Here is a 12169-nt window from a genome sequence, read left to right as displayed (position 1 = left end):
CTAACATCTACATGAAATTACCCCCAAAAAGCGTATAAACTATCCGCTCATCAGTCACATGGTAAGTAAGCAGGAGATAGCTGTGGATCTTGCTAAGGTGGAAGCAGTAATGAATTGGGAGCGACCAACTTCAGTCTCAGAGATAAGGAGTTTCCTAGGTTTGGTGGGGTATTATCGCAGATTCATTAAGGGATTTTCACAGCTCACCTTACCTTTAACTAAATTGACTAGGAATGATATGCCTTTTATCTGGACTCCGGAGTGTGAGGAGAGCTTTCAAGAATTGAAGCACGGATTGACTACTGCACCCGTGTTGGTATTGCCTGAACTAAGTGAACCATTTGAAGTGTGTTATGATGCGTCATTAAAAGGTTTAGGGTGCGTTTTAATGCAGCACCAGAATGTTGTAGCATACGCCTCACAGCAATTAAGGTCGCATGAGATGAACTATCCAACACATGATTTAGAACTTGTTGTTGTTGTGTTTGCTTTAAAGATATGGGGGCACTATCTTTATGACGTTAAGTTTCATGTTTTCTCAAATCATAAGAGTTTAAAGTATCTTTTTGAGTAGAAAGAGTTTAATATGCATCAAAGGAGGTGGATGGAGCTTCTGAAAGATTATGATTTTGAATTGAATTATCATCCAGGAAAAGCGAACGTTGTGGCAAATGCTTTGAGTCAGAAATTTTTATATGTAGCTTGGATGATGCTACGAGAGGAAGAGTTACTGAAGGCATTTCAAGGTTTGAATTTGGGAGTTAAAGAAGAATCCAAAATTCTGTGTTTAAGTCAGTTACAGATCTCAAATGATTTTAAATCAGAACTTCTGAAGGCTCATCAAGATAGTGAAGCATTAGGAAAGGTATTACCAGCAATTGGACAGGGAAAATAGTGGAGAGTGGTAGAAGGTCAAGATGGTTTGTGGAGGTTCAAGAACCGGATTATTGTGCCAGATGTTGGAGACATGCGACAGAGTATCTTGAAGGAAGCTCATAAGAGTTGGTGCTCAATTCACCCAGGGAGTACCAAAATGTATCAAGATCTGAAAGCGATGTTCTGATGGCCAGGAATGAAGAATGATGTGGCATTGCATGTATCTAAATGTTTAACGTGTCAGAAGGTTAAGATCGAGCATCAGAGACCATCAGGGACCCTTCAGCCTTTAGAGATTCCACAATGGAAATCGGAAATTATCGCAATGAATTTTGTGATAGGGTTGCCTATAACCCATTCTGGTTGTGATGCTATTTGGGTAGTTGTGGATCGACTAACAAAATCAGCTCACTTTCTTCCTATCCAAATAAGTTGCACAATGGAAGAATTGGCTCGAATGTATATCAAAGAGATTGTCAGGTTACATGGTGTGCCTTCTACCATTATATCTGACAGAGATCCCCGCTTTACATCAAGGTTTTGGGGAGCTTTTTAGTGTGCATTTGGGACTCAGTTAAGCTTGAGTACTGTGTATCACCCTCAGACAGATGGTCAGTCAGAAAGAACTATTTAGACCTTAGAAGATATGTTAAAGGCTTGTGTTTTGGACCAGTTGGCGAGCTGGGATCGGTATATGCCATTAGTGGAATTTGCTTATAATAATAGCTACCATGGGAGCATCGGAATGGCTTCGTATGAAGCTCTATATGGCAGAAAATGTCAGTCTCCACTATGTTCGTATGAACTGGAGAAAGAAGTTTGTTAGGGCCTGAGATGATAGCTGAAACTACTGAACAGATAAAGAAGATTCATAGTCGAATGCTTATAGCTCAGAGCCATCAAAAGAGTTATGCTGATTAAAGGCGAAAGCCTTTGGAGTTTGAAGAAGGAGAGCATGTTTTTCTAAAGGTTACACCAACTACTGGAGTGGGAAGAGATATTAAGACTAAGAAACTGAATCCCCGTTATATTGGACCATTTGAGATCCTGAAGAGAATTGGACCAGTGGCTTATAGAATCGCCTTACTACCGTATCTTTCGAACTTACATGACGTGTTTCATGTAGCACAGCTTCGGAAGTATACTCCTAACGTAAGTCATGTTCTAGAACTAGAACCAATTCAAATAAAAGAAGATCTAACACTTCCAGTAGTTCCGGTGAGAATTGATGACACTAGTGTTAAACAATTATGTGGGAAGGAAGTATCATTGGTAAAAGTAGCTTGGAGTTGAGCTGGTATCGAGGAACAACCTTGGGAACTCGAATCAAATATGCGAAAGGACTACCCACATCTCTTTTCAGGTAACTGAATTGGAATTTTCAGGGTAAAATTCTTTGTTAGGTGGGTAGGATGTAAACCCCGATTAAATTAGTAAGTAATTAGTCAATAAATTAGTTATTAAAAAGGAAGATTAGAAACACAAATATTATATCAAATTAGGATAGAGCTCATCGAAACGTGAATTTTGACACTAATTTTGAAAAAATCGGCCCAAGATTGGACCGAACGGGACGAACCGGTTGAACTGGGCCCAAACTGGGCTGTCGGTCCAACCAGACCGACCTATTAAATGAACCCAAGGCTTTCTTCTCCCTCATTTCATCTGAAACAAAGCTAAAGTACGTACAGGGGAGGAGAGAACAAAAATCACTGTAAACCCTTACGGTGAACTCCGAACGCCATAACTTCTCTGTCCGAGCTCCGATCGTCGCACTGTTTGTGACCACGCGTCCACCGCGTCGAGCTCTACATTTCTACCTGAACAATTTCATAGGTAACTCGTTATTTTATTCTCAGCCTCTTCTTCCCCAATTTTTGGGAAATTAAGTAGAGGTATTGAATTTCTTTGTTCTTTGATGTTTAAGGATCCAATTAGCTTGAGAAAAATATTCACTCTTACTTATGTGAAGCTTGGATAAGGTGAGGATATAATAATTCTATCTAAATATTTTGAATTTGTGATTTGGGAATTAAATTAGGTATATATATGTTATGAATGTGTCTTAGGTTGTGAATAAATAATTTGAGCTTGAAATTGTTGACGTTGGAATTTTTGGTGGAGGCTGGGTAGTAGTATTTTGTTGGGCTTTGGAGCTGTGTTTGTTGTGAGTGAATTATTTTGGTGGCTACGTGAGAATCGGCCAAGGTATGGTTTAGGTTTCTTGCATTTAATATATAATATTCTGTGAAAACTTAGACTAGATGACCATAGGATAAGTTGGATTGCATGTGTATATTTAATACTTAGTATCCTGTTGATGAACATGGTTGGTTTGCTGCTTGTTGATTAACTAGTGATTTGGTGAATTATTGATTTGAGGTATAACTATTGTGGAGGTTATTGTGATAATGAGGTATTTTGTGTTAAAAGCCTAGGATTTGTGAACTATGATTCTTAGTTGAATTTTGGTTGTTAGATCCGAATATTGTAAGAGTATAATTGTTGATCTAAGGTAGATTTATTGCGGTGATTGTTATGATGATGAAGAAGGGTATGTTGAATTGAAAAAAATGCAGGTTTGGACCCGAAAAGGGTGACAAAGTCCAAGTTTTAGAGGATGATGCCAAGGCATCTAGGCCAGTTTCACTGACCTTTTCTTTTCTGTTTTAGTGTAGTTTCATGCATTTTCTTAGGAAATAAGCAAGTTTTAGGTAAAAGAACACTTACATCTTGATTTAGACAAATATTGTGAATTTTACATTATTTTCATGAGAATTATGCAAAGATTGAATGTTAATATGGATGATGCATGATTTCATGAATTGGATTAGAGTTTTGATGCACTTTATTTGTGTAATTTCAGGACAAAAGAAGCAAGGAAGAGCCACGTTAGCATCCACGTTAACCTAGTTAACGTAGGTACTAACGTGGAACGGGGATAAGCCTACAGCGTTAATGAGAAAAGTGAACACCAGTAACGCCCTCGAAGCCATCATGAACCACATTAATTGCCACGTTAACTACATTAACGTGGTAGTTAACGTGGAGAGAAAAAAAGACTCCTACGTTAGTGGTAATTGTGATCACCACTAATGCTCCAAGATGTGGCAATGAACCACGTTAAGAGCCACGTTAACTAAGTTAACGTGGACTCCAACGTGGAAGAAAGGAACAATGCCAACGTTAGTGACACTCACCTTTGTCACTAACGTTGGACCAAGCTTGCATTGCCCACGTTAGTGGTCACGTTGAGACAACTAACGTGAAAGTTAACGTGGAGTGAAATTGATGAGCCAACGTTAGTGACACTCACCTTTGTCACTAACGTTGGGATGTCATTCATAACCACGTTAAGAGCTACGTTAACTTAGTTAACGTGAGCTCTAACATGAAGACTAGGGGCACAAGACAACGTTATTGGGAAAGGTAAGTCCCAATAACGCTTGCGAAGATGAGACATAACCACGTTAACAGCCACGTTAACTTAGTTAATGTGAGCTCTAACGTGGGGGGCTAAGGGCACAATGCAACGTTATTGGGAAAGGTGGGTCCCAATAACGCTTGCGAAGGGTTGTAAGGCAACGTTAGTGGCCACGTTAGTGCCACTAACGTTTGAGTTAACGTGGGTCATATGAGGGGAACGTTAGTGAGAAAAGTGATTGCTACTAACGTTCTCGCGTTAACGCCACTAACGTCCCAAGCCAAAGTCCATGCTTACATCACTTTCTCTCTGCAACTAAAGCTGAGCCCACTGAAGATTTCCAACTGCTTCAACTTAAGATCAAAGGCCCATATCCAAGACTTGCAGAATTGACTAGAAGACCAAGAAGAGTAGTATATATAGGAGTAGTTTTGAACTAGAAAAGGGATTGGAACATTGGAGAAAACTACACTCTGTATATTTTTACTTTTCTGCAACTTCTAGAGTTAGAATGTATCTTTCCTCTTCTTTATTTCCATTTTCCAGAGCTTTGAACAACTAAACCCCCTTCATTGGGTTAGGGAGCTCTGTTGTAATTTGATGGATCAATCATAGTTTTCATTATTCTTCTTCTTTCTTTTCTCTTGATCTTACTAGAAAGCTTTCGAACTTCATCTAATTGGATTGTTATCTTGGGAAAGAAACTCTCCATAATTGGATCTCCTCTGAGCCTTGGAAAAGGGATGAGGAGATCATGCCAGAAATGCTTTCTCATGTTGGACCAAATTGGGGTTTGGATGGGTATTGTGACATTTAACCTTACCAACACTTTGATTTGGAAATACATGTGGTATAATCAGTGACCATACCTCATCTCTTCTCATGAGCAATTAAATCAAGGAATTGGGCAATTGTTCAAGTTTAGAGAGATTGGATTGCCAAGAAATTGGGATTCAATCACTTAAGATTACCAAGGAGATCAATGAATGCATTAATTGAAGAAGAGATGAGAATGAACTTGATCCAGAGAATGCAATACCTCCTAAACCCAATAATTTCCCCATTTCTGATCTTACCCATTCTCTTTATTTTTTGTTATTTACTTTCATGCTAATCACCCTAATTCCCCATTTAAGATTCTGCACTTTATTTTCTGTCATTTACTTTCCCGCCATTTAATTCTCTGCAATTCACCATCTACTTTCTCCTTAGCTCAACTAGAGCATTCTTCCAATTAAAATTGGTTGACCAATCAATCCCTGTGGGATTCGACCTCACTCTATTGTGAGTTTTTACTTGAAGATAATTCGGTATACTTACCGAGGGAGATTTGTTGAGAGACAAATTCCCATGCATCAAGTTTATGGCGCCGTTGCTGGGGATTGATTTTGAATCAACAATGATTAAGTTGGAAGATCACTAGATTGAGCATTTTTTTCCTTTCGATTCGTTTTGTTTAGCTATTTACTTTCAATTACAGTTACTTCTTCCCTTTCCTTATCTCCCCTTTTATTTTTCCGCATTATTTACAATTCTGTTCACTAACCTACTAACTGTTTGACAATTTGCACCACTCATACTAACTACCACTTAAACTATTATAATTTCTACAATTTCTTTCTTGCTGTAAGCTGTGCTGGTTGTATGACAGGTAGAAGAGGGGAGACCACAACATCCTTTGATTCTGAACCTGAGAGGACCCTCTTTAGAAAAAGAAGGGAAGCAAGAGGCAAAGAGTTGTTGGAGCAGAGGAAGAGGAGGAATTATTTGAAACAATCATGGAGGATAACCATGAAGGAGAAGCTCATAACCATGCCAGAGATGGCCATGTGAATCATGCTAAGCCAGGAAGAAGGGTTCTAGGATCTTACATCAACCCAGACCCAGGCAACTGTGAAAGCAGCATCCAAAAGCCAACCATACATGCTAACAACTTTGAGCTAAAATCCCAGCTCATCACCCTTGTTCAGAACAACTGTTCATTCTGAGGAAGTGTCCAAGAAGACCCAAATCAACATTTAACCACCTTCCTACGGATCTGTGACACTGTGAAGTCTAATGGCGTCCACCTAGATGTTTACAGATTGCTCTTGTTCCCTTTTTCACTCAGGGACAAGGCGTCTAAATGGTTGGAGTCTTTCCCAAAGGAGAGACGAAGCATGGGAGAGGTTTAAGGATTTGACAAGAAGGTGTCCACCGGACATGTTCAATGAATGGGTACAGCTGCATATTTTCTATGAGGGACTCTCGTATGAATCAAAGAAGGTAGTGGACCACTCATCCGGGGGATCTTTGAACAAGAAAAAGACCATTGAAGAAGCCATAGATGTCATTGAGACTATAGCTGAAAATGACTACTTCTATGCTTCTGAGAGGAGCTACACTCGAGGTGTAATGGAACTGAACCATGTTGATGCACTGCTAGCTCAGAACAAGATGATTGCCAAGCAATTAGCTGACCTCACAAAGCAAATGGAGAAGAACCAAGTTGCAGCAATCACCACACAACCATCAACCCAAGAAGGAGTAAACACAGAGGAAGGAGGTGAATGGGAGCAAGCCAACTATGTTGGTAACTCACCAAGGCAAAATCATGATCCATACTCCAAAACTTACAATCCAAGATGGAAGAACCACCCCAACTTTAGGTGGGGAAACCAACAAGAACAAAGCCAAGACCAGACACGTCAAAATCACAATCTTAACAACCATGCTGTCCACCAACATTCATCACAAAGATCATATCAACAACCACCTAACCACACTCCTCAACATCCATATCAAAACCAGCATGATCATCCTCACTCTTATAACCCAAACCCACCATCATACTCTGAGGATAGACTCTCTAGAATTGAAACCTTACTTGAAGGTTTATGCAAGGAAGTCAAAGATAGCAAGGCATTTCAAGAAGAAGTGAGATCTAATATGCAAAATCAAGATGCGGCCATCAAGAAACTCGAGGCACAAATCGGTTACCTGTTCAAGCAAATCCCTAGCCAAACCAACTGCCGTAACATTAATCCAAACCCAAGGGAGGAATGCCAAGCCATCACCCTCAGAAGTGGGAAGAAATTGAAGGAGACTTCCAAGATACCATCAGCGAAGAATTCAGACAAAAGGGAAATAGAACAAAAAGAAGATCAAGTCATCCCTCATAATACACATCGAGAAGAAGAAGTGCTGAGATCATATCCTCCAAAAGCCCCATATCCTCAGCAATTGAAGAAGAAGGAAGATGATAGCCAGTTTTCAAGATTTTTGGAAATCTTCAAAAGGTTACAAATCAACATACCCTTTGCAGAAGCAATAGAGCAAATGCCGCTTTATGCTAAGTTCTTGAAAGAGTTGATGACTAAAAAGAGAAGCTGGAGAAACAACGAGACTGTGGTGTTAATCGAAGAATGTAGTGCCATCATTCAGCACAAGTTACCCCAAAAATTGAAGGATCCAGGGAGCTTCCAAATCCCTTGTATCATAGGGAAGATCACAGTGGAGAAGGTCTTGTGCGATCTAGGAGCCAGCATAAATCTGATGTCTTCAGCAATGATGAAAAGAATGAAGATTGAGGAAGTCAAACCAACAAGGATGGCCCTACAATTGGCAGACCGATCATTCAAATTTCCCCAGGGAATAGTGGAGGATTTGTTGGTAAAGGTGGGAGATTTTATTTTTCCAGTAGACTTTGTAGTGCTAGACATGGAGGAGGAAGCTAAAGCATCCTTCATTTTGGGAAGGCCATTCTTAGCTACTACCGGAGCCATTATTGACGTCCAGAAGGGTGAACTTACTCTTAGATTGCATGATGAGAAGATGATATTCAATGTGTTCAAGGCCATGAGTTACCCACAAGACTCATTAGGAGAGTGTATGAGGTTGGATTCAGTGGAAGCTATATTACAAGAAACTCTGGAGGAGGAAGAAATTGAGGAGCTAATAGAAGAAGATGAATCAACATTGAGCGAAGAGGTAGCAACAGCTGAGGTTCATGACCAGGGAACACTAGAAGGAAAGAATGAAGAGAAAGAAGCACCCAAACTTGAACTAAAGGAATTGCCACCAACCCTCAAATATGCATACCTAGGAGAAAATAGAAGCTTTCCAGTAATCATAAACTCAGCTCTCAACCAAGAACAAGAGGAGGAATTACTCCAAGTGTTGCAAAAGCATAAGGATGCTATTGGGTGGACTCTAGCTGACTTGAAGGGGATTAGTTTAGCCTTATGCATGCACAAGATACTGCTAGAAGATGATTCTAAACCTTCCATTCAACCCCAAAGGAGATTAAATCCAGCCATTAAAGAGGTAGTGCAGAAGGAAGTCATGAAGCTGTGGCAAGCAGGGGTAATCTACCCAATCTCTGACAGTCCATGGATGAGTCCCGTTCAAGTAGTTCCGAAGAAAGGAGGAATCACAGTGGTGCCTAATGAAAGGAATGAGCTCATACCTACAAGAACTGTCACGGGATAGAGAATGTGCATTGACTATAGAAAACTCAACGCATCCACGAGAAAAGATCACTTCCCACTCTGCTTTATGGATCAGATGCTGGAAAGACTTGCAGGACATACTTACTACTGCTTCCTAGATGGTTATTCAGGATATAACCAAATAGTGGTTGATCCAAGAGATCAGGAAAAAACATCATTTACCTGCCCATATGGAGTGTTTGCTTACAGGCGCATGCCATTTGGGCTATGCAATGCGCCTGCAACCTTTCAGCATGCATGCTTTCTATCTTCTCAGATATAGTAGAAAAGTTTATAGAAGTCTTCATGGACAACTTTTAAGTGTTTGGGGATTCATTCCCTGATTGCCTGAATAACCTCGGCTTAGTATTAAAACGATGCCAAGAAACCAACTTGGTCCTGAACTGGGAAAAATGTCACTTCATGGTGACAGAAGGAATAGTTCTCGGTCATAAGGTTTCTAAACAAGGCATTGAGGTGGACAGAGCTAAAGTGGAAGTAATTGAAAGATTACCTCCACCTAGCGATGTCAAGGCAATTAGAAGCTTTCTCGGGCATGCTGGCTTTTACAGAAGATTTATAAAAGACTTTTTAAAAATAGCCAAGCCCCTGAGTAATCTTCTTATGTCAGACACCCCATTTGTATTTGACCAAGGATGCATGCTAGCATTTGAAAATTTAAAAAAGAAACTATCCTCAGCCCCTATCATTGCCCCACCTGATTGAAACCTGTCATTTGAGCTTATGTGTGACCCATCAGACTTTGCAGTGGGAGCAGTGTTAGGGCAGAGAAAAAATAATTTGGTACATGTCATATACTATGCCAGCAAAGTCCTTAATGACACCCAAAAAATTACACTACCACTGAAAAGGAATTGCTGGCAGTGGTTTTTGCATTTGACAAGTTTAGATCATACCTTATTGGATCTAAAGTAATTGATTTCACTGATCACACAGCACTTAAGTATCTATTTCCTAAGCAGGATTCAAAACCAAGATTGATAAGGTGGATTTTGTTGTTGCAGGAATTTAAAATTGAAATCAGAGACAAGAAGGGAGTGGAGAATAAAGTGGCAGATCATCTGTCTAGAATCCCTTGTGAGAAAAGAAGCACACACGAAACAAGTGTAAATGAGTTCTTTCCATATGAACAATTAATGTTAGTTCACAAGGCACCCTGGTTTGCAGACATTGCAAATTTCAAGGCAACTGGAGATCTACCCCCCAGGAATCAACAGACATCAAAGAAGAAAACTCATTAATGATGCTAAGTATTTCGTGTGGGATGAGCCATATCTTTTCAAGAAGTGTTCAGATAGGATTCTTAGAAGGTGCGTTTCAGAAGAAGAAGGACGAGAAGTCCTGTGGAATTGCCATGGCTCTTGCTATGGGGGTCACTTCGGAGGAGAAAGGACTGCAGCCAAGGTATTGCAGTGTGGGTTCTTCTGGCCCACTCTTTTCAAGGATGCAAAAGAGCTAGTGAGGGGCTGCAATGAGTGCCAAAGGGCTGGGAACCTACCCAAGAAAAATGAAATGCCACAAAACTTCATCCTAGAGCTCGAATTATTTGATGTGTGGGAAATTGATTTCATGGGACCCTTTCCAACTTCCTATTCAAACAAATACATCCTAGTAGCAGTAGATTATGTATCTAAGTGGGTGGAAGCTATTGCAACCCCAACAAATGACAACAAGGTGGTCATGAACTTTCTCAGGAAAAAGATCTTTAGCCGATTTGGAGTCCCACGAGCCCTTATCAGTGATGGAGGAACCATTTTTGTAATAGACCCCTAGAAGCCCTCCTCATGAGATATGGGGTGAAACATAAGGTTGCTACACCTTATCACCCCCAAACAAGCGGGCAAACTGAGATATCCAACAGAGAGTTAAAGAGGATCTTAGAAAAGACTGTGGGAGCATCCAAAAAAGACTGGTCAAAAAAATTGGATGACGCTCTTTGGGCATACAGAACAGCCTTCAAAACACCAATAGGAATGTCCCCATATCAACTGGTATATGGAAAAGCATGTCATTTACCTCTGGAGTTGGAGCACAAAGCCTTTTGGGCTCTCAAATTGCTGAACCTTGATAGCATTGCTGCTGGTGAGAAAAGAATTTTGCAGTTGCAAGAACTGGAGGAATTTAGGTCTCAAGCCTATGAAAACACCAAGATCTATAAGGAAAAAGCAAAGAGGAGGCATGACCTCAAACTGGCTCCAAGGAACTTCGAAGAAGGGCAACAAGTACTCCTCTACAACTCCAAACTGAGGCTGTTCCCTGGAAAACTCAAATCAAGGTGGTCAGGACCTTTTCTTGTCACAAAAGTCTCACCTTATGGACACATAGAGATCATGGAGGAAGATTCAAAGAGGACGTTCACAGTGAATGGACAAAGACTTAAACACTACCTAGGCATCACAGGGGAGGGCCCCAAACTGAAGTACCATCTCAACTATATCCGTATTTATAGAAGCTTTAATTTTCGTGCTTATCCTAGTTGTTGGTTCAGTTTATGCATGGCGAAAAGGGGCATTAGAATGGTCTTAATTCTTGAATATTTAGATAATAAAAAAAACATTTAGACAGTTATGAATTCCATTGAGTTTCCCTTACTTGATCGAACAACCCAAAATTCAGTTATTTCAACTACATTAAATGATCTTTCAAATTGGTCAAGACTATCCAGTTTACCTTTTTGGCCGGTTGTGGGCGAGGAGGGATTCGAACCCCCGACACCGTGGTTCATAGCCACGTGCTCTAATCCTCTGAGCTACAGGCCCCATCCCGTCTCCACTGGATCTGTTTCCCGGAGTACCCTAAAACTAAAAAAAGGGAACCTTCCCTCTCCCCAGCCATTTCATTTCGGCTTAAGAAGATGTGAAAGCGCCTCTCTCTCTCTCTATAAGAACGGTGCGTTCCGAGGTGTGAAGTGGGCGAGAAGGGATTTCATAATTGGGGTTTTGAATAAGACGACCTTTTTCATTTTGAATTCTTGTAAGGAAGCAACTGTCGAGCTAGCGACATTAAAAAAAGTGCTTTGTTGGGAGGCAACCTAACCAAAGGTAATTTTCTCTTCCTAATAGTTTAATAAAAGGGTGAAGTGGCTTCTCTATATTGCAAGGAGCTAAGTTTGGTATTCCACACCATAGCAATCCAAAGGTGAATGTGTGATTCTAAGCTGGTACTCCATCAAGGAGTGTGTTAAGGAGCACATTTGAACCCTTGGATTGACTAGTTACTAGCTCCAACCAATCAGGAAACCACCTAACAATAGTTTACTATCTGTTTTGTAGTCAATTGCTCAATAAAAACACATGAGGTTCCTTGCATGAATTTAATCTATTTCAGTAGGAAGGAAACTAAGTTTGGTGTTCACACACCAATTGAATTCCAAGAACTT

The 12169-nt window shown here is 40.3% G+C and overlaps 2 protein-coding genes and 1 non-coding gene across 3 annotated transcripts; 2 read left to right on the top strand and 1 right to left on the bottom strand.

Moving 5' to 3' along the window:
• The first annotated feature begins 1607 nt into the window (after positions 1-1607).
• Positions 1608-2169, top strand: LOC107470129 (uncharacterized). The gene is made up of 2 exons (XM_016089509.1): positions 1608-1693; positions 1800-2169. The coding sequence occupies exons 1-2, from the start codon at positions 1608-1610 to the stop codon at positions 2167-2169; spliced, it is 456 nt and encodes a 151-aa protein (XP_015944995.1).
• Positions 2170-6694: 4525 nt separating this feature from the next.
• Positions 6695-8770, top strand: LOC107470130 (uncharacterized). Its single transcript, XM_016089510.1, has one exon. The coding sequence runs from the start codon at positions 6695-6697 to the stop codon at positions 8768-8770; it is 2076 nt and encodes a 691-aa protein (XP_015944996.1).
• A 2705-nt stretch (positions 8771-11475) lies between these two features.
• On the bottom strand, positions 11476-11549 carry TRNAH-AUG (transfer RNA histidin (anticodon AUG)). Its single transcript has one exon. It is a non-coding gene; the product is annotated as a tRNA-His (tRNA).
• Between the last annotated feature and the right edge of the window lie 620 nt (positions 11550-12169).

This window comes from Arachis duranensis, chromosome 10, assembly GCF_000817695.3.
Source record: "Arachis duranensis cultivar V14167 chromosome 10, aradu.V14167.gnm2.J7QH, whole genome shotgun sequence".
NCBI lineage: Eukaryota > Viridiplantae > Streptophyta > Magnoliopsida > Fabales > Fabaceae > Arachis > Arachis duranensis.
This window is presented reverse-complemented; position numbering and strand designations above follow the sequence as displayed.

Bases quoted from the DNA above. Each gene is read 5' to 3' on its own strand.
- LOC107470129 (XM_016089509.1), top strand. From the start codon at position 1,608: ATGGGAGCATCGGAATGGCTTCGTATGAAGCTCTATATGGCAGAAAAT. The intron at 1,694-1,799 runs GTTTGTTAGGGC...TGCTGATTAAAG, and splicing joins CGTATGAACTGGAGAAAGAA to GCGAAAGCCTTTGGAGTTTG.
- LOC107470130 (XM_016089510.1), top strand. From the start codon at position 6,695: ATGGAACTGAACCATGTTGATGCACTGCTAGCTCAGAACAAGATGATT.